The sequence below is a fragment of the Siphateles boraxobius genome, unplaced genomic scaffold (assembly GCF_051911475.1).
Source record: "Siphateles boraxobius isolate OS27281-9 unplaced genomic scaffold, OSU_SipBor_1 20, whole genome shotgun sequence".
NCBI lineage: Eukaryota > Metazoa > Chordata > Actinopteri > Cypriniformes > Leuciscidae > Siphateles > Siphateles boraxobius.
In genome coordinates, this window is record NW_027508811.1 from 18,728,910 (window position 1) to 18,749,071 (window position 20,162).

The 20,162-nt window shown below is 36.6% G+C and overlaps 1 protein-coding gene across 4 annotated transcripts in view; it reads right to left on the reverse strand.

Annotated features, from left to right (window-relative positions):
• atrnl1a (attractin-like 1a) overlaps nucleotides 1–20,162 on the reverse strand; it is a 274,652-nt gene that overhangs the window by 189,658 nt on the left and 64,832 nt on the right. For 3 of the 4 annotated variants that reach the window (XM_077237252.1, XM_077237253.1, XM_077237254.1), the window contains exons 11-15: nucleotides 9,019–9,103; nucleotides 8,582–8,793; nucleotides 3,616–3,734; nucleotides 3,397–3,513; nucleotides 3,067–3,199 (exon numbers count right to left, since the gene is read on the reverse strand). In XM_077237252.1, the coding sequence (XP_077093367.1) occupies nucleotides 3,067–3,199; nucleotides 3,397–3,513; nucleotides 3,616–3,734; nucleotides 8,582–8,793; nucleotides 9,019–9,103 (666 nt within the window). Of the gene's footprint in view, nucleotides 1–3,066; nucleotides 3,200–3,396; nucleotides 3,514–3,615; nucleotides 3,735–8,581; nucleotides 8,794–9,018; nucleotides 9,104–20,162 lie in introns of those variants that run through there. The other variant, XR_013205966.1, reaches the window with a different exon arrangement.

Sequence of the window (20,162 nt, forward strand, 5' to 3'; positions counted from 1 at the left end):
CGGAGAGCTCGCTCGTCTCGAAGAAAAGATGATGTCACTGAAACTGAGGATTTGGCTTGTGGAGTGAAGAGAAGCTCTTGGCTCCGAAGCGAAAACATATCTGCATCTTGCCGGCGTCCTCCTTTTATACCCACGGGGTGGGGCGTAGATACGCTATGCAAATTCCGCAGACCCATGGCATTTCATTGCCATTGGCTCGTTTTATAATACACGAAGATGATTGGCTTTCTAGGCGAAACCCCCATTCGTCGTCATCCGACGTAACTCGGAGTGACTACGAAAGGGAACTGTATTTCACAATATTACAGTTTTTAATGTGTTTTTGGTCAAATAAATGTATCGTTGGCGAGTATAAGAAACTTTTCAAAAAAAAATTTTTTTATCTTATCGACTTTTGAACAGTAGTGCAAGTAAAACTAAATTATGAAATTAAGAAACATGCTACCCCTTGGGTTTTGAACTTTGAATAGTGAGCAGCACATGAATAATTTACCATGACGATGGTTAACCACATACACCCACACAAACCCCTCAAATTCCTGAAAAGCAAAACAAAAGGAAATGCACAGTCAATTATAAAACCACACAGTACTAAAAATAGCGTAAAATAACCATTGTCCCTTTCATTTCAAGGGCATATTTTGTAAAATGCGGCTGATTGTAATCCAAGATAAAGGTCGTCATAAGAAGAGTGAAAAAACAGAGCACAGAAAAGGGAAAAAGGACAATAAACTCTGGGTTCTTTGACAGGCTACACAGCCATAAATGGATAAATAGCTCAGCAAACTTGAATAATTACTGCACTTGCAATTGGCCTTCTAGTCGAGGTCAGAACTCAGTGTGATGTACCATCCAGCTCCAAAGGTCTCCAAATTTCATTTTACATGGTTGGATATACTCATGTTTTCACTACAGAGTTGATGTCCTTTTCAGACAAAGTTGTCCGTGTGTGTATGTATGCTTACAAATTGAGCTATCAGTCAGGAATATGACAGCTGAGCAGTGAAGTTCTTTCTAGCTCATGTCCTTGAGAACATCCTGATATCGGACACAGAGACTGTGGGAGAATGACCAGCTCAAACCACAAATGTACCACCTCAGTCACTGTGCCCCTTTATCCCTGCTCCATTAACCAAACACACGGGGGTAGAGGTTGAGTTAGGTGACAGAACATATCATTAAACTATTTTTTTAAATCATTCGAAGTCTATGTAATGTCCTCAATAATATAGTAAAACAAACATGCGTCTGCGCGGTCCTAGTAAACCCTACGTTATGGGGACAAAAAAAGCCACCCCACAAAGATGTCAATATCTGAAATCCTTGTTGGTCCCCATGAGGAAAATCATACTAAGCGATGTTTTTTGAAAATGTAAAAATGCAGAAAGTTTTCTGTGATTGGTAGGTTTAGGGGGTAGGGGTTAGGGGACAGAATATACAGTTTGCACAGTATAAAAACCATTATGTCTATGGAATGTACCCATTGAGTGTGTGTGTGTGTGTGTGTGTGTGTGTGTGTGTGTGTGTGTGTGTGTGTGTGTGTGTGTGTGTGTGTGTGTGTGTGTGTGTGTGTGTGTGTGTGTGTGTGTGTGTGTGTGTGTGTCTTTACTGCAGACTGGAAAATGTTGAGCATAGGTACAATGTGTGGGCCTGTAGAGAAGAATTTCTCCCCAAGGGAGACAAAAGAATGTTAATACATCAAACAACAGAATCACTTCCTGCTCTCAAACTAGATCAGATCAAACAGGAAGAGATGCTCTCAGAGTGTGAAAATGCGCTTCCATTGTTTCTGCGTCTGAGACACACAAACGCATATTATTTGCTCAAAACAATTTTAGAAGTTTTCCTAACCTTACCCTTTCCAAAATCTTGGTCTCTAAAGATCATCAGAAAACTTATAGTTGAAAAAACCTGAATGCACAAAATGAACAGGTAGACAGTGCTTGTGACTGCCTGGTGTTCTGAGTAAAAAAAAAAAGAATGGATCACTTTCCTGTGCTGTTTTGAATCTAGGGCCATCAGAGACAAGTGTGGCGATTTTTTGACACTTGCACTACTGTTCAAAAGTTGCTTTCGAGTGATGTATAAAAACTTCAACAAAACAATAATATTGTGATATATTATTACAATTTAAAATGTATTTTCTATTGTAATATATTTAAAAATGTAATTTATTTGTGTGAAGACAAGCAGGTCTGAATTTTCAGCAGTCATTACTCCAGACTTCAGTGTCACATGATCCTTCAGAATGCTGATTTGGTGCTCAAGAAACATTTCACATATAATAATAACAGTTGAAAATGACTATGCAGCTTAATATTTTTGTGGAAACCATGATATGTTTTTTTCAGGAATCTTTGATAAACAGAAAGTTCAAAAGAACAGCATTTATTTTTTTACAAATTATTTTGTATTATTATAAATGTCTTCATTATCACTTTTGATCAATTTAATATGTCCTTGTTGAATTTCTTACAAAAAGATATGTCATAAATGATAACCTTGTACAGTTCAAAGAATTTTTGAGCTGTATTAGGCACACTAGGTTAAGGTGAGTACACTACCTAGGCAAATACAGAAACATCCTGCCATTGTAAATATTGTATATATTTGTATTATTCTTTATACTTCTAATTCCTTATTCTTTTTTCAAATGTATACAATACGTTCTCTGCATCATATTTGCCTTTCTATCTTATCTTTCTGCCAAACAAACACTCAAATACGATCATGTTAGATGTTGCACCTATACCCTAGACCAGAGGCCTTCAACCCAGCTCCTGGGGACTCACTGTCCTGCAAAGTTTAGCTCCAAATCTAATCAAACAGAACTGACCAACTGTTGAAGCTGTTTGGAAATACATTTTGCAGCACAGTGGTTCTCCAGGAGCAGGGTTGAAGACCTCTACCCTAGACATCATCTGAAGTTGTAACAGTTAAACAGAAGAAATGTCTACTTTAATCACTGTTTTATTGTTTATATAGACATGCATATGCTCTGTCATTCTGTCTGTCAGTCCATCCATCCATCCATCCATCCATCCATCCATCCATCCATCCGCTCACCAGGTAGAGCATGACATTCCTGTTGTTGTGGTTCCCACTGACAGTTGATGTTAAGCGAGCAACTCCTGCAGTTCGCCAGTTTGGTACAAACCTGCTCACCTCGAACACTGCATTTAGTATAGTTCTTCACAGACTAAAAATCAAGATGATGGAAAAGATATATTTGTAAAATACTCTGGTTATATATTTTCAATGTGACAAGCAAGTTTTGTACAACATTGTGGTGCATTTTCTAACATTTATATGAGGAAGAAACAAGTGAAATCAAGAAGTTACAGGTGCTAATTCTCTAAGCCAATCAATCTTATCATAAGATATATTACTGCATACCTGGACGGTTTTGCGCAGACCGGGTCTCCAAATAGAGAGCTGGTGATCAGACAGCATGGCAGGTGGAGGGTTGAGGTACAGAGGACCTCGAGGGTGGCGGGCAAGCTCAATTGTAAGCTGAATGCAGATAAAACATGACACGGCAAAGAGAAATGTTTTTTTTAAATTGCTATAAATGCTTTTAAATCCATTTAATAGTTATGCCTCTGTTTGACATACCACAGTGCAGTTGCTTGAAGAAGGGATGCATTTCTTGTCTTCGCACCATTGGCAGTCATTGGTGTTGGCCGTACAGGAAGCACAGTCAGAAAACTGCTGACACTGCTTATCAGCTCCATCTGTGGTTTAAAAACACTAGCATCAGAGACAAGGAAAATATCTACTAATTAGCATAAAACAAAAATTGGAGGTAACAAGGGTCTGAATCAGAGCTCTCAAGGTGAAACACTTCACAACTGTGGTGAAAAATGAGTGTGTGCAATGACACATGGGTAAGGGCTAAAGTTGAACAGCGGAGGTGGATATGGACAGGGCACAGAGAAATTTAAACCAGAAAATTGAGGGGAAGAGCCAAGGACAGAGAAAAATACATTTGTCCTGACAGTGAATTTGGTTATTTTAGACATGAATAACCATAATACACATAAGTACTGTTGTTCCTGTTCTTTTCTTTTTGGGAGGATGTTTTCTCTTTCTTAGTTTGTTTTATCATTTTTATCATTATTTCTGGGAAAGAGATGTCACACAGGAACTGGCTTTTGTCTGGAACCATTTCAAAGGATAAACAATGAGAAAATCCAGGACAAAAATGAACTAGAAGGATGGGAGAAAAGAAATATGAGTGAAAACAAAATTACACTCAGGTTTATTCACCCCTTCACACCTTGTTTTTCTGTGACTGTCTCTGGGACAGTTAACACACAAAAACTGCCAATTCAAATTGATGTGGTTTTAAAGCCTTATCTTTTAAAAAAAAAAAGATATATATATAAAAAAAAAATTCCTGCTTGCACATATCCTTTTAATATATATCCAGCGTTGGCCGTTGCAGTCCTGTGTACATTCATGCGAGTGCGCAGCAGTCCAGGATTTTTTAAAAATATATATAAGGTCCTTCTCAAACAATTAGCATATTGTGATAAAGTTCATTATTTTCCATAATGTAATGATAAAAATTAAACTTTCATATATTTTAGATTCATTGCACACAAACTGAAATATTTCAGGTATTTTATTGTTTTAATACTGATGATTTTGGCATTCAGCTCATGAAAACCCCAAATTCCTATCTCAAAAAATTAGCATATCATGAAAAGGGTCTCTAAACGAGCTATTAACCTAATCATCGGAATCAACTAATTAACTCTAAACACCTGCAAAAGATTCCTGAGGCTTTTAAAAACTCCCAGCCTGTTTCATTACTCAAAACCGCAATCATGGGTAAGACTGCCGACCTGACTGCTGTCCAGAAGGCCTTCATTGACACCCTCAAGCAAGAGGGTAAGACACAGAAAGAAATTTCTGAACAAATAGGCTGTTCCCAGAGTGCTGTTTCAAGGCACCTCAGTGGGAAGTCTGTGGGAAGGAAAAGTGTGGCAAAAAACGCTGCACAACGAGAAGAGGTGACCGGACCCTGAGGAAGATTGTGGAGAAGGACCGATTCCAGACCTTGGGGGAGCTGCGGAAGCAGTGGACTGAGTCTGGAGTAGAAACATCCAGAGCCACCGTGCACAGGCGTGTGCAGGAAATGGGCTACAGGTGCCGCATTCCCCAGGTCAAGCCACTTTTGAACCAGAAACAGTGGCAGAAGCGCCTGACCTGGGCTACAGAGAAGCAGCACTGGACTGTTGCTCAGTGGTCCAAAGTACTTTTTTCGGAGCAAAGCAAATTTTGCATGTCATTCGGAAATCAAGGTGCCAGAGTCTGGAGGTAGACTGGGGAGAAGGAAATGCCAAAATGCCTGAAGTCCAGTGTCAAGTACCCACAGTCAGCTGCTGGTGTTGGTCCTCTGTGTTTTATCAAGGGCAGGGTCAATGCAGCTAGCAATCAGGAGATTTTGGAGCACTTCATGCTTCCATCTGCTGAAAAGCTTTATGGAGATTAAGATTTCACTCTTCAGCACGACCTGGCACCTGCTCACAGTGCCAAAACCACTGGTAAATGGTTTACTGACCAAGGTATTACTGTGCTCAATTGGCCTGCCAACTCTCCTGACCTGAACCCCATAGAGAATCTGTGGTATATTGTGAAGAGAAAGTTGAGAGACGCAAGACCCAACACTCTGGATGAGCTTAAGGCCGCTATCGAAGCATCGTGGGCCTCCATAACACCTCAGCAGTGCCACAGGCTGATTGCCTCCATGCCACGCCGCATTGAAGCAGTCATTTCTGCAAAAGGATTCCCGACCAAGTATTGAGTGCATAACTGAACATAATTATTTGAAGGTTGGCTTTTTTTGTATTAAAAACACTTCTTTTATTGGTCGGATGAAATATGCTAATTTTTTTAGATAGGAATTTTGGGTTTTCATGAGCTATATGCCAAAATCATCAGTATTAAAACAATAAAAGACCTGAAATATTTCAGTTGGTGTGCAATGAATCTAAAATATATGAAATTTTAATTTTTATCATTACATTATGGAAAATAATGAACTTTATCACAATATGCTAATTTTTTTAGAAGGACCTGTATATATATATCATATTTATATCGGTGGGGATTTCTTATTCTTAGCTCGGCTTCCCCTATAATGTTAAAAAATTAATGGTCAAATATGTACTATTGCGTTAACATTTTATTGACTAAAAATGCGTTAGAACACGTTCATCTAGAAGATGAGTTCGTTCAGAATCAGCTACATATAGCAGACTCCATTTCCTTCTCGTACATTCCCAGAGCGTCACAGTGCCCTTTTGAAGCCTAGCATCCATTGACTTTAATGAGGCTGCTTTGAACAGGTTTTTTTTCAGTGCTTCGAAACTAGACAGTCATTGGATAAATCTGCGATTATGTCAGGCGGGCCTGGACTCCGGGCTTCTGCGTGATGATTGGATGGTCTGTCGAAAGACTGAATCTCCTTTTGATTGACAGCAATTTTGTACTATAAAAAGTCGCTGATGCTATATTACATACATATATATATATATATATATATATATATATATATATATATATATATATATAAAACACAAGTCTTTAAACCTTAGAAGAGTATGTGTGTATTTAAATATCTTTGTTATGCTCAGGTTGTCGTTGAACGTTAGAGCAAATAATGTAGGCCTATAATAGTAAAACCAAGTCAATGTATTATTATTTTTGAATTAGTATTTTTTTTAAACTAATTTAATCACGTATATCTTGATTCATTTTATTTATAATTAACTATTTTAGCACTTACTGGGCAACCAAGGTATGGCAGCCACCAACCCAACTGACGCCCCTGATTAACATTATGATCTATGGAAAAAGATGTGAATGTGTTAATTTAAACAGAATATTATATATATGCTACTTTTCAAAAGTTTGGGGTCTGTTTTTTTTATAGATTTATTTTTAATTAATAAAAAGTGACAGTAAAGGCATTTATAATGTTACAAAAGATTTCTATTACTTCAAATAAACAGTGTTCTTTTGAATTTTTGGTAACACTTTAGTTTCGAGTCCAATTAGTTGCTTATCAGCATGCATATTTCAAGGACATTGGTTATTTATTAGTAACTTATAAAGCACATATTAATGTCTTATTCTGCATCTAAAGTCTTCCAAACTCAAACTTTTTAATGAAAGTGTAGTAGTATATATTATATACACACACATAATATCAGGAACATACATAGTGTATAGGAAAAAAGTCCAGATATTATTGTGTACAGGTATATACAGAGAGCAACCACCCAAATAGTGCTTACGTACAATGATAAACTGCATGATTGCCGGTCTCTGAGATGCACAAAATACACGATAATCCATCATGAACTTGTGTGTCATTCCATTACTTAATTAAAGTCCAATCCACCTCTGATAAAACACAAAACTCAATGTAGTAATTGCAGTAATCCTCTCAGGTCCAGTTTTGCCCAAAGAAAAAAACATCTGTATCCACAATCACTGGAGATTAGTTTCATCGCAATCATAATTACATCGCTATGAGATTATTATGCGCCGACTGACCTTTTGTTCAGTCAATTATCAACAGGCATTTCCACAGTCATGCAGGATTTACCCAGTGGAAAACAGGCAGCACACCATCAAGGTAAAGCAGAACAATGTATCAAGTGTAAATAGGATTATATGTGGTTTAACAATAATCTGCTGACAGAGGATTTATTGGAAGGAAACATACTCTACAGGTGTGTGTTTGACATACAAAGCTAACAGTCCAACTCAATTGAATGAGATGTGCAGTGAACTTCACCCCACTGGGATGGTTATGTAGGATAGTAGACCAGGTGTATAGATATTACCACAAGATGAAAGGATGTGTAAACATTTATAACACTTGCATTTTATAAATTACACAACTATTTAAAAGTTTGGGGTCTGTAAAATGTTTCAATGTTTTTGAAAGAAGTTTCTTATGCTCATCAATTCTGCATTTATTTAATAAAAAAAATATTTATAATGTTATTACAATTAGGGATGCACCGAAATTTCGGCATCTAAAAATGATCGAGCGAAAATGTAATTTTCTGTTATTGGCCATTATTTTCTGAGAGAAAAAAACAGCCGAAAATATGTTACAATATTTTGTAACATTAAAAACATCCTTGCTGAGCCAAAACTTTAAATAGTAGAGTGTATTCTGGCACCTCATTTATCTTATTATATGGCCCGCTGAAATTCTCTATACTGATTGGTCACAGTACTCTGTGGTCAAATATTTTTGTATAATGACTACTAAACTACTTTAAAGTCCAGGCACCTAGTTTCCTGGAATGTTGTGTTTTTATTCATTTATGTTTGTAAAATATCCTTGATTTAGGTGGAATAATGTAGCCAACCTGTACCACAAAACACACCCCTTCAGGGTTCTGTGACATGCAAGACCCACTTTTACTGACTCTTGTGAATAAGAAAGTAATTCAATGTGAATGTATGGTGAAAATACTCAAAACCAGCTCCATAAATGTAATTCTTCATAGCCGGAGTTTTAACATAAGCTTTTAAAATGATAGGTTCTTACTGGTGCGCGCAGGGCATAAGGAGGCAGGCACACTGTCATTAGCATGGCTGGAGTCCCAGGGTACACAGCGTTCTTTGATCCAGACGCAGCGAACACCAGGACCAGCGCTCTGACAAAGATCCACCTCCAGGAAGGCCTCACAGCTGGCAGGCTTATACACCAGCACATCATTCAGAATCACACCAGAGAAACCACCAAAAACGTACATTGAGCTGAGTGGAAGAGAAAACAGACCTTTTCTGTATTTCGATCCATTTGTATTGCCAAAACAATTTTCCAAAGGAAATGAGAGGATAAGGCCACACATTAGATTTTTCCCCCGACCCATGATGATTTGTTTAACTAAATTAAATTAAGTAGAAAAAATAACAACCTGGGCACAGGAAGAGTGCATATACTGATGGTATCAGTGAATGGAAAGTGTCCACATCACTTACCCATTACTGACAACAGCTGTGTGTCCAAAACGGTTGACATCACGATGAAGACTGGGATTTGGAAGAACTGTCCACTCGTCACATGCTGAAAAACACACATGCAAATAAATAATATATATATATATATATATATATATATATATATAAACGTAATTGAAAATAACATCAAAAGCTATTAGATACACAGAGTACATTTATATCATTATAAAACATTACGTCACAACCCTAAAACTTATAATAAGATTATTAGTCATTTGATATTTTATTCTAGAGATGCACAATATATCTTCTATTTTTACATTCACACCACAGTACACAAATTTGGGGCAGTACGTTTTTTTTTTTTTAAAGGTACATCTAATGCACACCAAGCCTGAACTTATTTGATCAAATATACAGTAAAATAAAAATATTTAATTTGAATTATTGCAATGTTGGTCCATTGAAGGCAGGTTTGTAGAGAACCCAAGTGCAGTTTATTTACATGGATTAATGTGATCAAACATTAAAACCTGAGGGTTTAAATACACAAGGACTTATGACAAGACAAGGGACACAGTCCGTGACCAATGAAACAATGAACCAATGACAACATGACAACACAGAACACATGATCACATGACTAGAACAGGGGATCACATGACAGACATGAAACTGAACATGAAACAAAATCATGACAATTTTATTTATATATAGTATATACATAAATTATATATTAAATTTAATTAAATTATATATTATATATATAAAATATAGTAATATATTATTACAATTTAAAATGGATATTTTCTATTTTAAAATATTTAAAAAATATAATGTATTCCCTTAATAGCAAAGTAGCCATTACAGTCACATGATCCTTTAGAAATCATTCTAATATACTAATTTGGTGCTCAAGAAACATTTATTATTGTTATTACATTTTAGGTTGTGCTGCTTAATATTTTTGTGTAAACTGATGATTTTTCAGGATTCTTTGATGAATAGAAAGTTCAAAAGAGCAGCATTTATTTAAAAACAGAAATCTTTTGCAAAATTATAAATGTCTTTACTGTCACTTTAAATCAATTTTCAGTAGTGTATTCTACCTTTGCCAACACCTAACATCCACTTTAATCTCATGAAGAACTGATAATGTATTAACATTGTTAAAATGATTCACTTTTACTATTTAAAACAATTGTTTTAGTTTTTTAGTTTATTTTTCATTGATTTAGGAAATGTGCCAATATCGCCCAGAATTTAATATCAGTGCAGAGATATTTTATTGGTGAGAAGTGAAATCCACAGCAGTAGTGTACAAAGCACTATGTAAACCGACCCTTTTTACTGACAGAGACATCTGTGTGTTTTGAGCTGTACGTGTTTTTCCAGGTTACATGAGCTCTGTGGCATATGTTTCTCCCAGGCTGCCAGATCGGACACACTCTCGGCTCGTTACACGCTCTTTAATTCAGAAATTAGCCGCACTCATGGTCAGTTAATCAGCTAGGGAGAGGAAACCAAAGACTATCTTTACATTATACAGGCTTTCCTGATAGTAAAGGCATCAATGTGCATATACACACGCAGGTGTGTCAAGAAAACACACAGTACATACACACCGTTAACAACCCCTTGTTAACAAGATGTTTTGTAGCATGAGATTCTTATATAACAGAACAACAATATACTGAGCACAGGAAAGATTGAGACATCTAACAGCTTCACTACTGCACCACTAATGATGGCAGCAGAGATTAACACCACACATTTCATCACTGCATCACCATGATACCGCCAACACAACATAGTGCAGTCCTGTCTAGTGAAAGTGAACAAAGACGCCTCTAAGTCTGCAAAAGAGAGAGAGAAAAAAACAGTCATAGGGCATACCTTCACAGGACCTTCTATCACTGATATCAAAATAACTTCAGAAATCACTCCCATTTCACCCCAAATATACCCTGTCACTTTTAAAAAAAACACTACAGTTCAGATGTTTTGGGGCGCTATTATTTATTTTTATGTTTTTGAAAGAAGTCTCATGTTCAAGGCTGCATTTGTTTAATTAAAAAAAAAACAGTTAAAGGAATCTATCTAATATACTGATCTGGTACTCAAGTAAATTTATTATTATTATCTTCAATGCTGAAATGCTGTGCTGCCTAATATTTTTGTGGAAACAGTGAAACATTTTTTAAGATTCATTTGAAGAATCAAAAGAACAGCATTTATTTTAAAAAATTAACATTATAAATGTGTTCACTGTCTTGTTGAATAGAATAATTGATTTTTTTAAAAACTATTTTGAAATTGGTGTCTCTTTTTATCCTATTTTTTTCTCAGTTATTTAACCATGTGTTCAGTCCATGTGTTGGGGTATTATTTTTTGTGTGCATGTGCCTTTATAGTTCATAGTGTTACGGGTCAATGTCAAGAGCTACGCTTCATACTGTATCATGTGTTTCACGGTCAAGTCATGCATGTATCACGTTTTGAACCATTAAACACCTTTTTATCTGCATTTAGATCCAGACCATTGCTTGACTTTTGAGGCCTTGTTACACGGCCCCCATATAATGTATGTTTAAAATAATATGTTTCTTAATATATTTATACTGGGTGTGTGTGTGTATGTCAGGAGCATATAATAAAAAAAATGGTAGCAGGGCTTAAAATTAGGTAAAAACACCCTTTAGCAGGGCTTAAAATTAGGTAAATACAACCTCAGATGAACAACAACAGATGTCATTACACTGTGTCATTATTTGTGTAACAACACCTTTTGATTAATTTGCTTGCAGAACCACCTTAGCAGCAATAACTTGAAGTAATCCTTTTCTGTATGACTTTATCAGTCTCTCACATCGTTCTGGAGGAATTTCTGCCCACTCTTCTTTGCAACAGTGCTTCATTTCTTAGAGGTTTGTGTGCATTTGTTTATGCACAGCTCTCTTAAGGCCAACGGAATTTCAATCTGGTTGAGGTCTGGACTTTGACTGGGCCACTGCAATTTTATTTTCTTTTTCAGCCATTCTGATGTAGCTTTGCTGGTGTTCTTAGGATCATTGACCTGCTGCACGACCCAATATCAGCCATGCTTCAGCTGTCGGACAGATGGCCTCACATTTGACTCTACAATACTTTGGTATACAGAGGAGTTCTTGGTCGACTCAACGACTGCAAGGTGCCAAGGCACTATGACTGCAAGACAACCACAAACATCACCCCTCCACCAGAGTGATTGACAGTTGGTATAAGGTGTTTGTGTTGATATGCTGTGTTTGGGTTTCGCCAAAAGTGTCGCTATGCACTAATGCCAAACCTCTCCAATTTGGTCTTGTCTGTCCAAAGGACATTGTTCCAGAAATCTTGTGGTTTGTTCAGATGCAACTTTGCAAATCTAAGCCGTGCAGCCATGTTCCTTTTAGAGAGAAGCAGCTTCCTCCTTGCAACCCTTGCAGAAAATGATAATAATAATAATAATAATAATAATAATAATAATAATAATAATAATAATCAGCAAAACTTCAGCTTTTATAAAGTTGGTCACACTTGCTGATAGGAATGCTCCGATCAAGATTTTTGCAGCCGAAACCGATAGCCGATTTCTTGTCATGGTGATCGGCCGATACCGATGCTTAAACTTAATATAAGACAAAGATAAATACAAACAAAATGGAGCAGTCTGATGCAGCCCACAAGGTTAAATTAAACATTGTCCAATAGTAAACTTTGGAGGACAACATAAACATTTAATCACCTAAAATAGAGAATTATGATATAACTTAAACCTTGTCCAATACAAGTCTGAGCAGGACAAAAATTAAATAAATAAATAAATAATTTAAACTCCTAAAAGACCAAATTGGAGTACCGGTAGTTTGATGCTACTCATTAGAAGGGATGGGCATTTCAAGCAAAAATATTTCGAATATATTCGAAAATTGCACCCTCCCCCATATGCACGCAAAGATGCATAGACCACACAAGTAAGAAAAGCGGAGTGGTCTGACCTTTAAATATAACTTATAAACGTAAATATACATTTCGTATTTGTTTTATATAATATAATGTTCTTTTTTTATTTCATCTATGGGAATTATTTGAAAAAGGAACCGCATGAGATGAGTAAGATAAGATCATAAGATGCCCAATATATCAGGAGACATTTGGAATGGGTCAGATATGATTTTGACCACTTAATTAAGTTTTGTTTTGTATAAAGCCATTCTTTAAAGTGAATTTCGTTTCGTAAAAATTGTATCTTAATTTCAATCAATGTTTCATCAACCAATTGACTGGATTAAACATATAAAAAAGCGAAATATAGCAGACAATATAGGATACGGAGGCGCCCGCACGTGAACTGGAGCGCGTCTCATGAATGAACCGAAACTCAGCATATAAATGACTTGCCTCACAGACCTGAGAACATATAGAAAGCTTGAAATGCTTTAAAAAAAAAACATTCAAATCGATAAGAAATGGTGTACTCTCTGCTAGTCAAATCCATATGAAGTGTGCATTTCTCTCTATCGGCGCGTTCACTACTGCGAAGATGGCGTCAACATCTCCAACTGTATCTTTGCAGCCAGAAAACACTAAAATGTATAATGCTACTTAAACATTACTTTTGCCGGTTCTTTGTGGCAAGCTTTATGCATGCGCTTGATGTGCGGAATATAGACAATATTACGATACCGCTCATTATGGTTTAGTATTTTCTCCCATATATATATTTAAGTAATTAAATTAATATAAATATGTGATTAGACTAATGGCTTAAATAAACTACTACTTGTCAACTAGAAAACTTTAGTTGTGCACGAGCAGCCCAATTTATTTCACATATTTCCTAACCAGCGCGTCACTGCGGGCGTTCTGAGCGAGCGGCGCTGTATGGACAGAGCGAGCGAAGCTATTCTTCAGAAGGCGATCTCTCTGGAGGACAATGCTGCTCCACGTGAGATTCCTTTGAAACATACATGGCAAATAGCCGTTTCTCGACACATCATAGTAATACCACACCGGTGATGACATGACTGCCAAATCATTAAAGTCCCCACGCATCATGTAGCCTACCTTGTCACGTTTTGACGTCATCAAATTGTGATCGGTTTGTGAGATCGGCCAAGTTTAGGGAGTACCGTTCGAGTCATAAAATGTGAATATCGGCCGATACCGATCTCTGGCCGATCGATTGGAGCATCCCTACTTGCTGATGATCAGTTAAATCAAATGCATTTGATTAGCCGAACCTGACTGCTACTTACCCTCTTAATTACTATTGCAGTCCCTCCAGAAAAAAGAGATTATACGATCGCATAATTCAATGCATAATCAGCCAAAGTCTGCATATTTATGCAGGGGCCGCATTTTTTCGAATACGCAGTACTTTCGCCACATAAATTGCAGATTTCCGCGCAAAATATGCGGAGCTTGCATGATTTCATAATCCCTGCATTTTTGTTGCAAAAAAGTCACATATATCTTAGCAGAAAGTTGAAAAATTGCGTTTACTTCACACAAGATCAGCCATTTTCACCTGTTGCTATGGGAACGTTATGAAGTGACGTTATTACGCGACGTTATTACGCGACGCGAATATCTTCGATGTAAAAGCTGTAAAACAGGAAGCACAAATTTTTTTATATATATATTTTATTTATAAATTTTTACAGAAGTTGTAGCATATTCCTTTTGTAAAGCTACAGAAATTGTTTGAGTCATCATGTTTTGTAAGTTTGAGCCATGTGTTTATTAAGGTCTGAAATAAAACAAGATGAGAACTTAAATATTCCCAGCACTTTCTGTGATGTAGTATGCTTGCTTATCATAGGAAGTAATAAGAAATCACTCTTTACATTAAGGTAGTAGCATAGTGAGCAAAGGGTGTTGAGGGAAATCACTTTTTTTTTTTTTTTTTTTTCATCAAACCGCAGTTTTTGCAAGTTCCCGCAATTTTTGAAAGTTCCCACAATTTCATTGCATCAAATTGCATTAATATCCCACATATTTCATTGCATTTTCTAAGAAAACGTGCCGCATAATCAAGGATTTTTGCCCGCAACAATCACAAAAAAAAACACATTTTTCTGGAAGGACTGCAATGGAAGCAGTAAGGGTGTACTTAGTTTGTCACACATGTTACGATCCGTTTCAAGTCTAGGGGCAGAAAAGGCTTCTCCATTTTGGCTTAAAAACACAGTGTAATATGTCATGTGCTGTTGTTCATCTGAGGTTGTTTATTTACCTAATTTTAAGACCTGCCAAGGACCAGATGATTTTCTATAATGTATCTGAGACACATAAAACCATACAATTCAATAGGGTGTCCTTTCTTTTTCTCATATATATATCAGTTTCAAAAGCCATCACATACTTTCAAAGTCGACACAGACTGCCACAGACAGCATTAATATGTAAATGTGGCATTTACCCCACAGAGTACTCAAAGAGTAGGCAAAGTCAAGAAAGTGTGGCCAGGTTGCAAACAGCACTCTTGAGTGCAGTACTGATCGAGCTGCTGTTTAACAAAGGTCACACCTGCATCCACACAAAATTTCATTTCAGAAAACAGGCCAAATGGCCACACAAAAAGGATTTTAGCTAATCTCAGACTCCTGCAACCCTTACAGGATTATTAATTAATGGACACATTAGGAAAAGTGATAAACAAAACATTGTCCTGGAATGTCAGAAAGAGTTCATTCATTATAACTGGATTTTCATGCATATGTAGTTTAATCAGTTGTAGAAGGATGGGAACATCCTGGCATTTAACTATATCATACACCTTGAATGCTGTGTGAACCACTATTGGAGTGAATTGAAAATAAGTACCACTCGATTCCCATCAAGCTACAACTGATGTAGCTTAGATGAGGGGAGAAATGTCTTTAAAAACCTTCATTATCCTGTTTATCAATTTTAAAGCTTTTTGCAAGTGGCCTCTGAATCACACAGAATTACAAAAAGTCTGTCACACACAGGCCACCACACAGATTTCTGGCTGGAGTAATTCAATGAATGATTTCAATCAACCTGGTCCACACCTATACAGATCTAAAGGTGATACTCATATTCTATCAAACGATAAAACTGCTCCAGATAGTTATCATTGGCTCTTCCTAGATTTCATTTCCTCACAGGATATTTGCTCAACTCCCATAGCTAATGTGCAGGAGACAAAGAAACAAAGCGAAGAAACACTGGATGACAAGAGCAGATAGAGCAGAGGTAGAGAACAGTAGATGCAGTAACAAGGAAACCAAACCCATTTTAATTGCAAGCTTAATAAAATATGTTTTTGTGCTGAGGCAATCTGCTACCTAGTCTGTTGGTTGTATTAAAACAAAAGGTCTGTGCAGAAGAAAAAAACACTGATTCTCAACGCCTCTCAGCCAGAGTGCTACAATTTTAATTAGGGTTTATTTTCCCTGAATCTAATTAGAGGTACGAGAGTTGGGAAAGACATGGCAAGAGGATACGCAAATGAAAACCGTTTTCTGTGTCATCTTGAATTCAGTCCCTCATTGCAAGAAATATTGCATAAAAAGAGCTAATAATGCTTCTTCTCTCCCCTTTAAAAGTTGACTCGGAGAAAGAAAGAAAGAAAGAAAGAAAGAAAGGGAGAAAGAAAGAAAGGGAGAAAGAAAGAAAGAAAGAAAGAAAGAAAGAAAGAAAGAAAGAAAGAAAGAAAGAAAGAAAGAAAGAAAGAAAGAAAGAAAGAAAGAAAGAAAGAAAGAAAGAAAGAAAGAAAGAAAGAAAGAAAGAAAGAAAGAAAGAAAGAAAGAAAGAAAGAAAGAAAGAAAGAAAGAAAGAAAGAAAGAAAGAAAGAAAGAAAGAAAGAAAGAAAGAGTATCGGAATAAGTCGAAGTTAGTATTGTGGCTTTATGTGTGGTCAGACACTTGAGCGTGTCATTATATTAACATTTTGCCCAAATAGAGTTATGAGGTTTTTCCACCAGCGAATGTCAAAGATTTGTGTTTTGTCAGTCATTAACGGAATCTAAGGCATCTGAATTTCAGTATTATGTTTTCATCAACTTACAGTTTATTGTACAACTTAAAAGATTATTGTACCTATGCGGATGCTCAGTTTTTACTGTTGTTTAATACATTTGGCCAAAATCTTGTGTTATAAAAGATGAAGTGCTATGTACAGGCTGTGTTGGCAATGATTAGAAGGCGAATACCAGACTGACATTCTTCTCAGCTGCTCAAATACATGAAACATTTGCCTTTACAAACATCACGTTTTTTGAATAATGAAATGAACTTTATTTACCCTTGCACTGCAAACAAGCAGAGACAGTCTCCAAAATGTGTGCAGCACTTAATTCATGATCGAGGCAAGTAAAGCTACCGAATGCGCTTTTGCAGACAGTTTGAGGATCAAATGGAGTTACGAGGTTTAGTCACAAGCTCTTGTATAAAGTTATATTTAAGCTTCGTTATAAAGTATAGGCAAACAAAAAGTATAAAAATACCATTATTAGTAGCCGGTATTTTTTTCTAATCAAACTGTTATGTTACAGAAGGGACGCATGAACAGAAACGTTTAAATACTGGTTCTGTTCGGAGAGAACCAATTGATTTTTTCTTCTGTTTTTAAGCCCTGATGAAAAAAAAGATAGGCAAACTCAGAATATTACACAAACCTGCAATAATTAAATATTAAATAACACAAATATAATGTATAGATTTAATCTCACTTTATTAGCCACTGTCTTTGCTGCTGACCATCGATGATCAAATTCAACCATTTGGGTTGAAACACATTTTAAAGTAATAAAACTTAAAGTTTTATTTATTTATATATATATATATGATGTCCGTTCCATGCTTTATACTGTTAGGAGAAATTTGAGATTTATCTAGTATTATATGAACAACAAATTGCAAGACTTAATGCTTAATATAAATCTTACTTAAATTGAGCATTTACAAATTGAATACCTGTACAAAGTTTTAGTTAGCTTTATCAACTCAAAAGTGATTAACTACTTTGCGTGTAAATTTTGAGACAATCGGTTTCAGCAGGTTTTCTATGCCAGTAAAGGTCAATCAACTTAATATATTTTACAGTGTTGCACCAGGCTTTAAAGTGCCAGATGCAGTGAAAAGCTGGTTTGCAAAGCAGTGCAATTCAAAATGAGCATAATCACTGCACTCAATGCAAACATAATAACAGTCCAATAAATAATACAAGTACAAACAGCATTTTATGCAGTATAAAGTCAAGAAAAGAGTCTGTTCATTACTTGATTTTGTTTCATACACACTGCAGCAGGTCGGAAAGGTTGCCCTCTGGATCCACAGCAGGAAGAACATAAGACCAACAGTTACAAGCAATTGTACAGGAACATTTCCAGGAAGCCTGCTGGTGATTAGAAAATGGCCTAATTTGCTACTTTTATGAATTAAGCGGGTGGAGCAGATTTAAGGCCAGTGCTTTAGTGGTAGTGATGTACATTTGGACAGACTGCAGCCAGTACGTGTAAAGCCAGTCAAGGCTGTCCAAGCAAACTTGTCCAATCAGACAAAGTGGCTTTGGCACACAGATCCAACCCAGACCTAAGCCAAAAATGACCACTCCCTGACACCAGAACCGAACCAGCACAATCCACAGAGTCCACAAGCCCTTGCCTTTACTTGAGCTGCAAAACACTGTACAAACATTGTGCAGTAGAGAAGCGCCAGGTGGAAGTGAAAGTTGCCTCTCTACTGTAGTAAACACTGTGGGAGGAATTCGCTAAGAATGAACACAATCTCTCATCCTTTCTTTCACACTCCCTTGGCTCCACAACCTCCTTGTCTAAGGTACTGTAAAAGATTCATAAAATAACAGACACCATCTGGCCCACTGGCATTCGACTGCTTTTTATGAGGATTTAATGATGGCTAAATATTACTGTCAGCACTGAAAGGAACACTTTAAATCATTCACTGATATTCCTCGTTAAGGTCTCCCATTTAAAAAAAAAAAACACATTAGCCAATGTTGCCAAAGGCCGTAGTAAACCTATAGTGTGTGCACCGCGCACTGGGATCGTAAGCCATAGAGAATATCAAACAACAGTTGTAAAATTGTTTGTTGACTTGCAAGGAATGGCTGAAATAAGTTGTGTATGTTAATTGGTGTTTAATATTTCAAGGTAAGAGCAATGTAAAACACAATGCACACTCTTTGTTCTCCATATCAGCCCATAATAAATGATTATATTTAAAGTGTTGTCAAAGTTTGCAGTGCCTGACTCTGTTTCATGAACTTGCAAAGCCTACAAGCAAAAACCATTCCGTACTTTTTTTTTTAAAAGCTCTGTGACAAAGCTCCAATCGGTGAATGAAGAAATGAATGTGTACCACTCCACCACATACCCTCAGACAAATGCCTATGGCCAGAAATTATACCACAGAGGTCAAAGGTTTCAGAAGCAATCCATCACAGAGGTCTTGCCTTGAGAAAGGTCATACTGAGGATATCTGTAAACCTACGTTAGCAGCCCCTCAGCTGCGTGTATGCATACAGATTTACAAAGGACCTGCTTGACTGGAGCAACACACACTCACGTGCTCTGTTCCAAAACCCAACAAGCCACCTTGCTGTTGTGTTTGCAGCCTACATTGGCAGCTGCCTTCTAAAGCTCAAAGTATACTTCGGTTTGTATGTGTCAGCATAACACATGCAAAGCCTGATTTTTCAAACCATGCACACTCTATACGTTCAGCTCACACATGTGCCTTGAATTTTTTTGCACCAATTAGTTGCTCAACAATGTGGTAACACTGATGAGACAAACAAAAACAACATTAAACTAATAGAGATGGCACCAACAATATGCATGTGTTGACAAGAGCTTGTGTGAGGGGGTTAAGAGCCATCATTTGACACAACACTTTCCCACCATTGAGTTGATCTGGCTCTCCTTGTTTTCACTTTTCTATCTATCTATCTATCTATCTATCTTATCTATCTATCTATCCATCTATCTATCTATCTATCTATCTATCTATATATCTATATATATATATATATATATATATATATATCAGCACCATAAACCTGAAGGAGCGGATAGAAAATTGCTTACGCACAATTAAGCTAACAGGATTTATTCAACACAATTTAAGTCAAACTGCCGAATGAAATATCG